At 42.4% G+C, this 13,792-nt stretch overlaps 1 protein-coding gene across 2 annotated transcripts in view; it reads right to left on the bottom strand.

The window, feature by feature from the left end:
- The window catches only part of frem1b (Fras1 related extracellular matrix 1b), a 150,645-nt gene that overhangs the window by 95,622 nt on the left and 41,231 nt on the right, over positions 1 to 13,792 (bottom strand). For both annotated transcript variants that reach the window (XM_067990288.1, XM_067990287.1), the window contains exons 12-16: positions 11,406 to 11,573; positions 8,371 to 8,579; positions 7,054 to 7,147; positions 2,998 to 3,250; positions 1,637 to 1,831 (exon numbers count right to left, since the gene is read on the bottom strand). In XM_067990288.1, coding sequence (XP_067846389.1) covers positions 1,637 to 1,831; positions 2,998 to 3,250; positions 7,054 to 7,147; positions 8,371 to 8,579; positions 11,406 to 11,573 — 919 coding nt within the window. The remainder of the gene's footprint in view (positions 1 to 1,636; positions 1,832 to 2,997; positions 3,251 to 7,053; positions 7,148 to 8,370; positions 8,580 to 11,405; positions 11,574 to 13,792) is intronic.

Below are 13,792 nucleotides of genomic sequence, written 5' to 3'. Positions count from 1 at the left end.
GCTGGAATCCATTATTAAGAACGTGGTAACAGGGCACTTAGAAAATCATAACATGATTAGGCAGAGTCAACATGGTTTTATGAAAGGGAAATCGTGTTTGACAAATCTATTAGTGCTTTTTGAGGATGTAACTAGCAGGGTAGATAAAGGGGAACCAGTGGATGTAGTATATTTGGATTTTCAAAAGGCATCGATAGGTACCCCACAAAAGGTTGTTACACAAGATAAGGGCTCATGGAGTTAGGGGTAATATATTAGCATGGTTAGAGGATTGGTTAATGGACAGAAAACAAAGTAGGAATAAATGGGTCATTTTCAGGTTGGCAGGCTGTAAGTAGTGGGGTGATGCAAGGATCAGTGCTTGGGCCTCAGCTATTTACAATCTATATTAATGACTTAGATGAAGGGACCGAGTGTAATGTATCCAAGTTTGCTGACGATACAAAACTAGGTGGGAGGATAAGCTGTGAGGAGGACACAAAGAGGCTGCAAAGGGATATAGACAGGGGGTTAAGTGAGTGAGCAAGAAGATGGCAGATGGAGAATAATGTGGGGAAATGTGAGGTTATTCACTTTGATAGGAAGAACAGAAAAACAGAATATTTTTTAAATAGTGAGAAACTATTAAATGTTGGTATTCAGAGGGATTTGTGTGTCCTTGTACACGAAACACAGAACGTTAACATGCAGGTACAGCAAGCAATTAGGAAGGCAAATGGTATGTTGGCCTTTATTGCGAGGGGGTTGGAGTACAAGGGTAAGGCAGTTTTGCTGCAATTGTACAGGGCTTTGGTGAGACCACACCTGGAGTACTGTGTACAGTTTTGATCTCCTTACCGAAGGAAGAATATATTTGCCTTAGAGGCGGTGCAACGAAGGTTCACTAGATTAATTCCTGGTATGAGAGGGTTGTCCTATGAGGAGAGATTGAGTAGAATGGGCCTATACTCTCTGAAGTTTAGTAGAATGAGAAGTGATCTCATTGAAACATATAAGATTCTGAGGGAGCTTGACAGGGTAGATGCTGAGAATTGTTTCACCCGGCTGGAGAGTCTAGAACTAGAGGGCATAGTCTCAAGATAAGGGGTCGACCATTTAGGACTGAGATGAGGAGAAATTTCTTCACTCAGAGGGTTGTGAATCTTTGGACTTCTCAACCACAGAGGGCTGTGGATACTCAGTTGTTGAGTATATTCAAGGCTGAGATCAATAGATTTTTGGACTCCAAGGGAATCAAGGGATTATGCGGATCGGGCGGGAAAGTGGAGTTGAGGTCGAAGATCAGCCATGATCTTATTGAATGGCGGAGCAGGCTCAAGTGGCCATATGGCCTACTCCTGCACCTATTTCTTATGTTCTTATGAAGTAGGACAAAGGATGCAGGTTAAAGCTAGTAGAATAAAAATTTAACACTGATATCAGGAAGTTCTTCTTCACACACAGAGTGATCAACACATGGAATACACTTCCAGATAGAATAGTGGAAGCAAAAACCATGGAATCATTTAAGAAAAACTAAATGCTATGATGAGCACAACAATGTTGACTTTATGCCCCTGTATTCTAACACGCTACACCAACCAATCCACCTTGAGATACTTGTAGTATATACAGATATACAAGACTGTTGACTAACCAACTTTAATTGTAGGAGGTTGATTGTTGACTGGCATTACAGTGATGTTAAGGTCATAGAAAGGGAGAGAGCCATGGAGTGGCACTGGTGGTGGAAGAGGTCCATCATAACAGCAGCTATCTGCTGTGCCTGCTTCTCCATCGGAGACAATTAATGTTACAGTGTCCATGCAAGAACTGTAACCTATTTCACCTCCTGGAATGAAAGAAAAAAATGATTAACATATTAGTAAGTCTTTATAGAGTTGATATTCTCAACCAAAACCAACATCCCAAGCACACTCGACAGACTTTGAGTGGATTTGTAAATCCCGCTCATTAACATATCATTCTGTGCTCTCTGCATAGATTAGGCCTGCACAGGAAGCATGGAGGCTGCTATCCCTTAAAGGGGAACGCACAGATTTTGGTGATTTGAATCTTGCTGCAGGAATTCCTTTAACTGGATTGCAAGCATTGGCTAAGGGGAAGAGGTAGAACTGATTTCTTTACTAAAAGAGCCCTGGAGGTCATGTGGAAGGAGGTGCAGCAAAACAGCATTGCCTTCTTTGGGTCAGAGAGGCACCCTCTTCAAAACTCTGTCTGGGAAGAAGTGGTAGAGCAGGTAGAACAGTTTCCATGTTCAGAAAGTTTGCCAAATTTGCTAAGTGTTTCCTGCAACAACTTCTTGTCCTGTAGCTTTCTGAGGAGTTGAGGAAATCCCAGAGAAATGCCCTTCCTAAACAAATTTGGGTGCTTAAAAAGATTTTTAAAATTTCTGGAAATGCTAAAATGTGGAAAAGCACACAAATAAAAATGCAAGAAAAGAGCCAAAAACTAAACATTAAACCAGTGCACCAGACAAAATGCAAAAAAAATCCAAAAGAATCAAAAATGCAATTATTTCCAGAACAATCCCAAAGCACAGATTGAAGGAAGATAAACTTTAAGACCAGGAAGTTACTTCTCCAAGAACATTTATTTGGTGCCTAAAGTGGTGTCTCTGCATTTTACAGGCTCCTTCATTTTCATAATTTTTGTAGGCTATTTGAGGTTCTCATAGGCCTCAAACAACAGCACTAATCCAGCTGGAAAATCACAGGCCGGACGATTCAGGCATAGAGTAGGCCAAAGGCCTCCTTGCAAGATTTTCCAACCGATTGGCATCAGATGCATGGCTGCGTTATGAATTCATGTTGGAAATTTACCCCTGTACTCTTCCATGCTTTGGTTTGTAAAAAAATATATTAAAAAGTTAGAAGGAAAACCTCTGAGAAAATATTACTCGCTATTAAGCAATTAAATCTGTGAAGCAAATAGAATAATATTTAGCTCATTCATTTTCTAGTTAAAATCAACAGTACCAAATTGCAATATTCTTACCAGTGTGAAAGTAGGAGATTAACCCATGGATGATATCCAGTTGGGAGAATTTGTCCACCATGACATCATTTCTTTGTACCACTCCATAGGACGGTGAACGAGCGATCATGTATGTTAGTTTCATGTCATCGCTGTCAATATCTGTAGCGTAAAGGTATTCTGAGGTAATGGTGACCTTTTCTCCTTCGGGACATTGTAGTCCAGATTTTAAATGTGGCTGTAGCTCTGGAGGTTCATCATTGATTGGTATAATCTTAAAGAAAGGATCAAAGAATTAAAGCATACCAAACATTAAAGGGTATATTTTAGATTTTTCTCTTTCTCTTCCCCCACCACAGGCGCAGCTGAAGTGTATTGTGGTTGTTCAGGCCTTAAAATGCCTGATTTTGAGGAGGCGGGGAGTGCTGGGTCATTTCCATAGCCCGCTTACACTCCCGACAAAGGACAAGAATGTCAGCTGGTTCTGCAAGCTTAAGAAACCTGCAGCGGTGGCAGTGGCTGCCTTGATCAGGATAGTTCACCGACTGCCCCAAAACAACAACCAGATGACCTCTGGCTGATCCCTGGCCCAACGTCCCTGAAAAGAAGTGGCTTCCTTGCTGGGCTACTGCCTGCCCCTCTCCAATCTTTTGGTTACGAGCGCTTAAGGCCCACTTCTTCTGAGTGCCCCTCCAAATGGGGGCCCCCACCATTGAAGGAGGATGAGGCAGGAGGGCTGGAGACTCCTCCTCCCATTTCATTTAAACCCGACCCTGAATCTAAACCCAACCCTGAATCTAAACCCGACCCTGATTCTAATCCCCACCCTGAATCTAAACCCGACCCTGAATCTAAACCCGACCCTGAATCTAAACCCCACACTGAATCTAAATCGACCCTGAATCTAAACCGACCCTGAATCTAACCCGTACCTGAATCTAAACCCGACCCTGAATCGAACCCGACCCTGAATCTAAACCCCACACTGAATCTAAATCGACCCTGAATCTAACCCGACCCTGAATCTAACCCGTACCTGAATCTAACCCGACCCTGAATCTAAACCCGACCCTGAATCTAAACCCCACACTGAATCTAAATCGACCCTGAATCTAACCCATACCTGAATCTAAACCCATACCTGAATCTAAACCCATACCTGAATCTAAACCCAACCCTGAATCTAACCCGTACCTGAATCTAACCCGTACCTGAATCTAAACCCGACCCTGAATCTAAACCCGACCCTGAATCTAAACCCCTCCCTGAACCTAATCCTGTTCCTAAGAACATAAGAACATATGCATCAGGTACAAATGCATCAGCAGCAGAAGCAGTAATTCAGCAACTAACCTATAAATCCTGCATGGTCCCTTTAAATAGTGCTGGTGTGGGATCCTCCAGGCCGTCTGGGATATGTTTAACTGGTCGTGGTTAAGGCAGTGCATTGGCTACAACATTAAGTGCCAAATGGTGTCTGTGCCTTTAAATCAGCATTGCACACTGATCTAACACATATTCTCTTTACTTTACATGCTGCTGGTGTTCGTTATCTGTGCCTGCGCAAACCCCTTTACCAAGATGGCGTCCGGTGCATCCCGGATGTCATTTTGCAACTTCGGGAGGCTGCTTAGCGCCGAAACAACGGGCGCTACATGGCTGACTTTCTAGCCCACTGAGTTTAACGGTAATAGTGAATCAGTGAATAAGGTCAAATCAGGGGAAAATAGTAAAAAGTTAAAATTAAAGGTGCTCCATCTGAATGCACGAAGCAGTCATAACAAGATAGACAAATTAATGGCACAAATAGAGATAAATGGGTTTGATCTAGTAGCTATTACTGAGACATGGTTGCAGGGTGACCAAGGTTGGGAACTAAATATTCCAGGGTACTTGACTTTTCGAAAAGATACGCAAAATGGAAAAGGAGGGGTTGTAGCCCTGATAATAAAGGATGGCATAAAGACAGTAGTGAGAACGGATCTTGATTCGGAAGATCAGGAAGTAGAATTAGTATGGGTGGAGATAAGAAATAACAAGGGGCATAAAACACTGGTGGGAGTGGTTTATAGGCCCCCTAACAGTAGTTATACTGTTGGACATAGTATTAATCAATACAGAAGAGGACTCCTCCTCTCATCTCATTTACATGGAAAGACTGTGCCTGTGCCTATTGTGGTTTACATAAAGGGTTAAGACAGGTTTCTGCTCATTATTGACAGGAAAATCAGATCCTAAATTTCCAACAAACCTCCAATTGAATTGTAACAATGAAGCATTCTTTTGTATATCAATTTCTAGATCCAAGATCCTTTCCTTAGTATGTATTGAGTTAGCTGATCTCCGCCAAGGCAGCATTTGCGGCACTAGAATTGGCCACTGAAACCCTGAGAGTGTGGGACAGGGACAAACTCTAGTATACATACACATGCGATTCTACCTCCAGTATGCAAGACAGAGAGAAATAGCATCAGGATAGAGAACTGCAAACAGTGGGCAGGAAGGTGTGGAGAATGAGGGGGCAATTTTAACCCACCCAGGACGGGCGGAGAGGGGCGGGCGGGGTTAAATTCTTAAAAATTGAGAAACCCAACTCCAACCCACCGCGAATGCGTCTACTTCCGGTTTAACAGGGGCGGACAACTAACCCACTCTTGAGAGGCGGGTCAGAAATTATAATATGTTAATGAGGTGCGTGCCTCAGATTTTAACAGCCATTTAGATTTAACGGCTGCGGGCCGGGTTGCCCAGGGCTCTGGAAATCCGGCAGCTAAAACGGGGCGAGAACTGCTGGATCCAGCAGGTAAGTGCTTTTCCAGCACTGCTTGTGGGTCCCCCAAGCAGATCTGCCGACCCCCTCCCCACCCACAGCAAGGTCCCACAAACAGCAATGAGATAATGATCAGTTAAGTTTTAAATACATTTTTTCCCTATTATTTCCCTCTTTCCCTGCTCCTCTCTCGAAGTTGCGGACTCTTGCCTGACATTGGAATAGGTCGATAGGTGTTAGTAGCTCGCCCATACCTCACCCAAACTATTTCTTTGATAATGGAAGAGAAGATGGCCGAGCCTGATCCTGCCTTCACCTAATTCCAACAGCCCACACTTTCCAGCATGAGTTACTGGATAGTAATCAGGAGAGAACTTTATCCTCTTCTTAGCTTAGGAGCATGTCGACCATTTGCAGTGCTCCAACTGTGGCCCGGCTGAGATTAGCTAACTAATCACAGACCAGGGATCAAACCTTAGACCTTCCTCAGTACCACAATTTGTAGTATATTTACTCACTGAGATATCAGATGAACAAAGTGATTTTTACTAATCTTATCAGAATTTTACTTCTGTTGGCCACCAAAAATGGATTGATATAATGTAGAGTTTAAATTCAGTCAACCCATGTATTTATCAACTAGTTTCGAAACTGGTTTTTGTCAGTAGGGCAATGTTCTCCATTCACATCATTAAAGATGAACTGTCAACCTAACATCAACTGATCATCTTCCACACACTCCGCAAAATCCCTCACTAACGGACTTTCAGTTTTGTATCGTTTGTACGAAGCAAAAATTTTAATCTATGTATCAGGCAATAGTTTTGTAGGAATCAACTATACCTCACTATTGTGCATGTCATTTATTACAATATCTATTGACGCATTCCATTTGTCCTTACATACGAACATATGAACATACATACGAACATACGAATTAAGAGCAGGAGTAGGCCATTCGGCCCCTCCCTATTTGATAAGATCATGGCTGATCTGATTGTGACCTCAACCCTACTTTCCCGTCTACCTACTTTGACTCCCTTGTTAATCGGGAATCTATCTAACTCAGCCTTAAAAATATTCAATGACCCTGCCTCCACCGCTCTCTGGGGAAGGGAGTTCCACAGACTCACGACCCTCTGAGAGAAAAAATTTCTCCTCATCGCCGTCCTAAATGGGAGATCCCTTTTTTTAAACTGTGGCCCCTAGTTCTGGTCTCTCCAACAAGGGGAACCATCCTCTCAGCATCTACCCCTTCAAGTCCCCTCAGGATCTTATATGTTTCAATAAGATCACCTTTCATTTACCTTTACTTTCAGCACCCCATCTGCAGTGTTAAATCCATCTGTAGCTGTAAATATGACTAAATCATACAGTGTCTCCGAATCATCATGTTTGTACCTGTGAACAGAATGGAAATTATGTCACAAATTAAAGCAACACAGTCACAAGGGCAAAACAACATAGCGGTTCATGTGTTACCTTCACACTTATGGTCACAAGTTCAAGTCACACTGATACCCTATGCGTTATACAGAGTAATGTTTTATTATTTTGCATGAAAGTTGTTGAAAAAAGATGTTCCAATTTAGGTAACAATTGAATAGTCTGCTCCACCTTAGTCAAAGGATGTATACAATGCACTGGTCAAGTCACACAACACAGCAACATCAGAGGGGCCACAGCAAAGCACTCATCGGGTTGGCAAGCCAGAAACAGATTGCATCGATGTCAGCAACTATAGTAGATATGAAGAAGAACTCTCAAACATTTAATAATGTCTGATCTGAAAGTTTATAATGACTGAATCAGTGGTCCAGTGTGTCAGCTATCTTGCATGTTTGTTGTCGGTGTGCCAGTATCTTTATCTAAACATGCTGCATAATCAGCATCTTGAAGATGTGGCATTGCATCAGAAATGTTGCACAGTTAATTGTTTAAACTTAAAACATAAGGGCCTGAGTGGCGCAGTGGGTTAAAAACTGGCCTTTCACTTCTGAGGCCTGGCGATATCAGCAGTGAACCCACACAGCCCTCCCAAAGCAGCAGTCTGCAGGCTCGAACCACTTTCAGGTTCAGACCTCAGTAACATTTTTCTGGTGAGCTCTGGGAGACAAATGGGTGCTCTACTGCAACTCGCCAGTCTGTTCAGGAGCAAAACCATCAGATAAGGCCTGTAGGTGGGAGCGGGGATGCCGGGGATGCAAGAAGGGGCTGGCAAAGAACTCCTGTTCCTCCTGGCTCTGCAAAAATCTTTTTAAAAAAACGAAAGACTTAGTAGCTGGGCAAAGGTGACTCACATTGGTACACCATGACCTCATTTAAAAAGCAACTCCCTCTCCTTCCAGTTCTCCAGTAACATTCTTTGACTAAAAGGGAAGGAGAGGAACCTGCTTTTAAGAAGTAGGTGAGAGCAGCCCCGTTCAACTGATCCTCCTTCTCCTTTCCAGTCAACAGGTATCTCTCATTTATGGCTTGGCCGAGATTGGAAAGATTTAGTTTGGTGAATCTGCAGGGTAATTATTTGGTTTTAAACTCACATTAACATTCTGGAACTAAATAAAAGGACAACATCTAACCTTTTAAGAGCAACTAATACAGCACATTGAGTTTGTGTTGGTCACCTGACTTGAAAGGATTTGAGGTCATCAAGTGTAAACATGTCTCCCTCCAGCACGATGTTTCCTTGCAGTTCAATATCTCCATGTTGTGGTTTTTGTTTCATTTGGATTCGGAGATCCTCATCACTTGTATCCTTGTCTGTTACCATCAGATTATCTGCAGTAATCAGGCAGCCTGAACCTTCCTCAGCTTTTATTTCGTTGGTGAAAATCTAACAAAATAATCAACAAAAGGTTTTTTTGCACATTTCAAATGTTATACAAATGAAAGGTGAGTCCAAATTCAGAAAAGAAGAACGCAGCTTATCGAACAAGTGTAAAAAGGGAACGACTGAAAGAGAAACAAATGAAGAAAACATGAACATGGATATCTAAATGACATTCTTATTATTGTTTGCCAACAGTTAGACGCTAAACAGCAATGACAACTTGTACTTTTATACTGGCTTTCACATAACAAATGTCCAAAGGCACTTCACGGGTCCCAAGCAGGATGTGGAGAGGATGGAAAGGGGAGAGCAATGTTGGAAAAATGGAGGCTTGGTAAAGGTTGCAGAGGTAGAGTAGAGCAAGGCCATGGAGGGATTTGAAAATGAATAAAATTGAAATATTTCTGGAGTGGGAGCCAGTGGAAGTCGATGAGGTTGGGGATATGGCATTGACTTAGTAGAAAATAAGGTATTAAGAATAGAACTCTCGGTGAATTGTGTTAAAGTGGAACTCAGGAGACTGGCAACGAGAGCTTTGGATAAATCAAACCGAGAGGTAATGAAGACAGGGATGAGAGCATCCGCAGCAGTGGGCATGAGGTAGGGAGATGACTGCTATTATGAAGGAGGAAGTATGCAGTCTTAGTGATGGACTGGATGTGGAGTTTGAAGCTCAGTTCAGAACAGGACATTGAGGTTCCTTACCACTGAGTTCAGCCTGAGACAATAGCCGGAAAGGGGATTGGAGTCAGCATGAAATGTCTAGTGAGAGCTGAACAGGAACCCAATTTGTGAATACTTCAGTTAAAATAGCACAAACACATTAAGCATTGGCCTACAGCATAATTTCAAAGCCTATATTTTACCATACCTAAGAAATGATTTGGCAATTTTGTGCAAACTATTGCAGAACATTGAGCAAAAACAAAGATAAAAGAGTTGAGATAAAATATCCTGAGTTTGATACCATCAAGCTAGGGCTGCTACTGTGAACATAAGCAGTGGGCCTATACCGCATTCCCCATCCATCCCCTCCAGGGTACATCCCTACCCCTGTGTGAACACCGCAAGCAGCTGTGAATCTCCTTAACCAACCGCATCGTTATAACAGCAGTGTCAGAACCAGAAAGTGTAAGTTAGAATTGCGAATTCAATGTCAAATCAGGTACAGAAAGCAAAATAAAGAGAGGGCAAGAAGGATTGAAGAGAGAAAAAGTTTTTTTAAAAATTAATTTTTCTTTTAAAATGTCCAACAACAATTAAAAACTAAAGGAATGAGACTCCACACTTGTAAGAGTTAATTTTCAGTGCCAGAGAAGTTGTTTGGTAGTAATTAAGACTTACCACGCTGTTAAAAGGGTACTTAGACTTGAAATGACTTGGCTTAACTTTTATTGGCGAGGTTAGTCCGTATCTATGACGTAAGTACAGGAACTTCACACAGTTCAATACATTTGAATGGTGAGTCAGAAAGCGAGATGCCGTTTTCGTGCAGCATTTGGAGGAGCAGCACATCGCATCTCAGAGAACAACTTCTGGATTTCCGTGTTTAACTGTGCAGTCGCCAGAAGTTGCTGTCCGATTTGCCCATGAATAACAGTGAGCGCTGTTCGCCTCACCCATTTTTACATCAAAATCCAGCCCAACAATTTGCATCTGGCACTTCTGTGCTTTCCTATTTACCACTCCGTATGTCTGGATAGGTCAGGAAGATGAGCAACAAATGGCATTTTATGTGGGTGAACGCGAGGTAATGATACCACGGAAGGGAAATAAACTACAGAATATAAACTAAATGGCACTAGGCTACAGCACACAGCAAAGGGATCTGCAGGTATTGGTAGCTAACTCACTGAAGGCACTGACTCTTGCTCGAGCAACATTCCACAGGCCGTAGTACGTCACCCAAGTGGCCCCTCTTTATGTGTGAGCCTGATTGTTGAAGGGATCACTGTGAAGTCTGATTCTGGCCTCATCCAACATCTAGATATGAACGTTCCAGCAAGGGTTGCTGTATAATGATCAGAAATGGGAACTTTCAATATTCCCTTCCCTAGCTCAGAGGTGCTGAGACCAATTATTCCCACCATAGCTGAGCTCAGATAACTCAGCATAGACTATGGATAGAACCTGGTTCATTGCTGGTCTGGATGGCTCAGTTCCACCCTGGTATTTACCTTTACCAACACAGTGCCACTCTGTATATGAATTCTTACCTCCCAAAACATTGAGAATTTTGACTTTTGCTAGTTAGACCTTGAAATCGAACTGTGATGAAACATGCAAATAACCAAGTGGGTAGAGGGGGGTGGGGTGGAGTCAATATTTTATGCAAATAAGCAGTTTATGTGTATATATATTCAGTTAAGGACCATATTCATTTATGGCAATAATAGGAAACAATCATTTCCTCAGAATTTCGACCATTGTTCTTTTCAACCTTAACTGTGCCCTGCATTACATGCCTTGGCACTTCACCTAGTTTTCTTAATATACAACAAATAACTTATCGTAATTCATCTACTTTTAAAAATGGTTTTTATTAACACAGAATAACAACTCAACATCAAATCATTAAATTGGGTATTTTTTAAAAATAGCTTGTTGTGTATTTTAAACACAAGACTGGGCTCTTGTTAAAGTAAATCTGATCATTCTTGTGTACCTAATCTGGAATGCTGCAGCATAAAATGGCCTATGGGGCTGGATTGTAAGTGATTGAGCAGATGGTGCAGAACAAATAGGTAGAAAGCTGTGTTTTAAATAAATAAATGTGCTTCTCAAAGATCCATTTCACATTGCCAGCAAAGTGGCACAGCTCTCCTGTACCTCAGGCGGTTGGTTGTCCACAGGCACGATGGTAATGTTAAAGACAAGTCCAGTCAAGGTGCCTCCCTGCTGATCGTTGATAGAAAACACAAACTGCACCAATAGCGGATGAGGCCCTATGTCCTCGTGAGGAGGCATGTACGCTACTTTCATGTGGTTCACCGCATGCTGGAATAAAAAATGAACAAGTTGAGTCAAATGCAGGAAACCTAAAGAAAAATACAAAAACTACTGCTATGTCAGGAGATTTTCCACATAGTGCATATTATACATATAGATCAGCACACGACTGGCATACAAGATACACATAGGGGAAAAGTATATTTAGGAGAATAAACCATGTGACAGATCCAGCTGATTCATCAGCTCTACAGAAGGAATAAGGCATTTAGCTGTGCTTTATTTTCTGTAATCCACCACTGACTAGATATGGTGTGCTGAATTTACAACTTTGGCGGGGTTGTAAAATGGGCAATAGTGGATCGGCTGTCTGTTATACATCTTGTCCGATTTTACTTTCCATTGACTTGAAAGGAAAATCGGACAAGATGTATAACAGGCGGCCGATCCACTATTGCCCGTTTTACAACCCCGCCAAAGTTGTAAATTCAGCACACCATATCTAGTCAGTGGTGGATTACAAGTGCCCGATCTGCTGCCACCTGTTCACGTCCAAAGTTGAAAGTTCCTGCCAGTTTCTCACACATTATTAACTTGCGCTGAAAGGCTCAAATACCATTGGACACATGTTGAGAAAAAGTGAATAAAGTGGAAAGAAGAAAGTCAGAAGGTCACAAGTACTGGATATTGGGTTAGCTGGTCTTTGTCAGTGTGGCAGTAAAAGTACTACAGTTGACCTCTGTATTCCTGCACTAGGAAAGATAGAAATCAGGCAAGGTTCCTGCTTCTGATTGCTAGCCAGTGACTGCTGGAAAGTGAGTGCTTGTGGACATCAGGTGAGGACAGGATTGGATGCAGTTGTGATGACTTCAATAGTCCAATAGTCTGGTGACGCTCAATACCTATATTCATACATCAATATCGGCTTCTTGGGCAAGGTGCCAAAGAGTGTCTAGTGCCTCTACAATTATGCTCAGCATGTGTTAACTCTTTCAGTAGTAGGGGCAGAGAGGCATGAAATTTCAAAGGAAATAAAGAAAGGAAGTCAAGAAAACCTTTTTTACACAAGAGGTAAAAGACTTTGAAATTGCCAGGAAAAAAGCATGAAATGGACAGAATAAGTTGGATCAAGAGGCACTTCTGGAGAAAAGGGAGATTGAGGCATATGGTGAGAAGATGGGTAGGTGGGTAGATCTGTCAAACAGAGAAAGGTTTGTTGGACTTATTGGTTTTCTGTTATTCCCGAATGTCCATGGGCCGGATTTTGCTGTAAAAGTAACAGTGAGGCTAACAGCACTGTCAGAGATGCCCCGCTCCTCCAGCGGCTTTGTGGGAAGGAGATTTTGCCGGCTGGCTCACCGTTGAAATGAATACAACAGCGTGAAGTTCCTCTACTGCCCTGATGGAAACAAAGGGCTATAAATTGGGCTATGTAGCACCTGTTTTTTTAGGTGGTACATGGCCTTCTAAGCTTCCAAAATGGCTTCTGGAATGTGCTTGCACGCTTCTAGCGTGACGTGCACTGGACGCGACCTTGGTAAGGGCATTTGCGCACACGCAGATAACGAACATGATAACTTTACCATGTAAAGTAAGGAGAATATGTGTTAGATCAGTGTGCAATGCTGATTTAAAGAGATAGATACCATTTTGGCACTCAAAGCTCCAGCCAACGCACTGTCTCAACCACGAGCAGCTGAACATGTCGTAGACGGCCTGGAGGACCCCACGCCAGCGCTATTTAAAGAATTCAGGATTTACAGATTATTGCTTCTGGCTGCTGATGCATTTGTAACTGTTTTTGGAGGTCTCCTACACTTGAATACTAGGACTAGGGGACATAGCCTAAAACTTAGAGCCAGGACTTGCAGGAGTGAAGATAAGAAATGCATCTACACCCAAAGGGTGGTAGAAGTTTTGAATGCTCTTCTGCAAATGGCAGCTCATGCTATCTCAATTGTTAATTTTAAATCTGAGATTGATAGACTTTTGTTAACCAAAGATATTAAGGGATATGGGGCTATGTGGGAGAACCTTCACCACACGGACTGCAGTGGTTCAAGAAGGCAGCTCACCACCACCTTCTCAAGGGCAATTAGGGATGGGCAATAAATGCTGGCCTCGCCAGCGACGCCCACATCCCATCAACAAATAATAAATAATTGAGTTAGATCACAGATCAACCATGATCTCATTGAATTGCGGAATAGGCTCGAGGGGCTAATATGCCACTGCCACTTGATGCCTCCTGTTATGACCACCTTTTC

This window comes from Heptranchias perlo, chromosome 9 (genome assembly GCF_035084215.1).
Source record: "Heptranchias perlo isolate sHepPer1 chromosome 9, sHepPer1.hap1, whole genome shotgun sequence".
NCBI classification, from domain to species: Eukaryota; Metazoa; Chordata; class Chondrichthyes; order Hexanchiformes; family Hexanchidae; genus Heptranchias; species Heptranchias perlo.
This window is presented reverse-complemented; position numbering and strand designations above follow the sequence as displayed.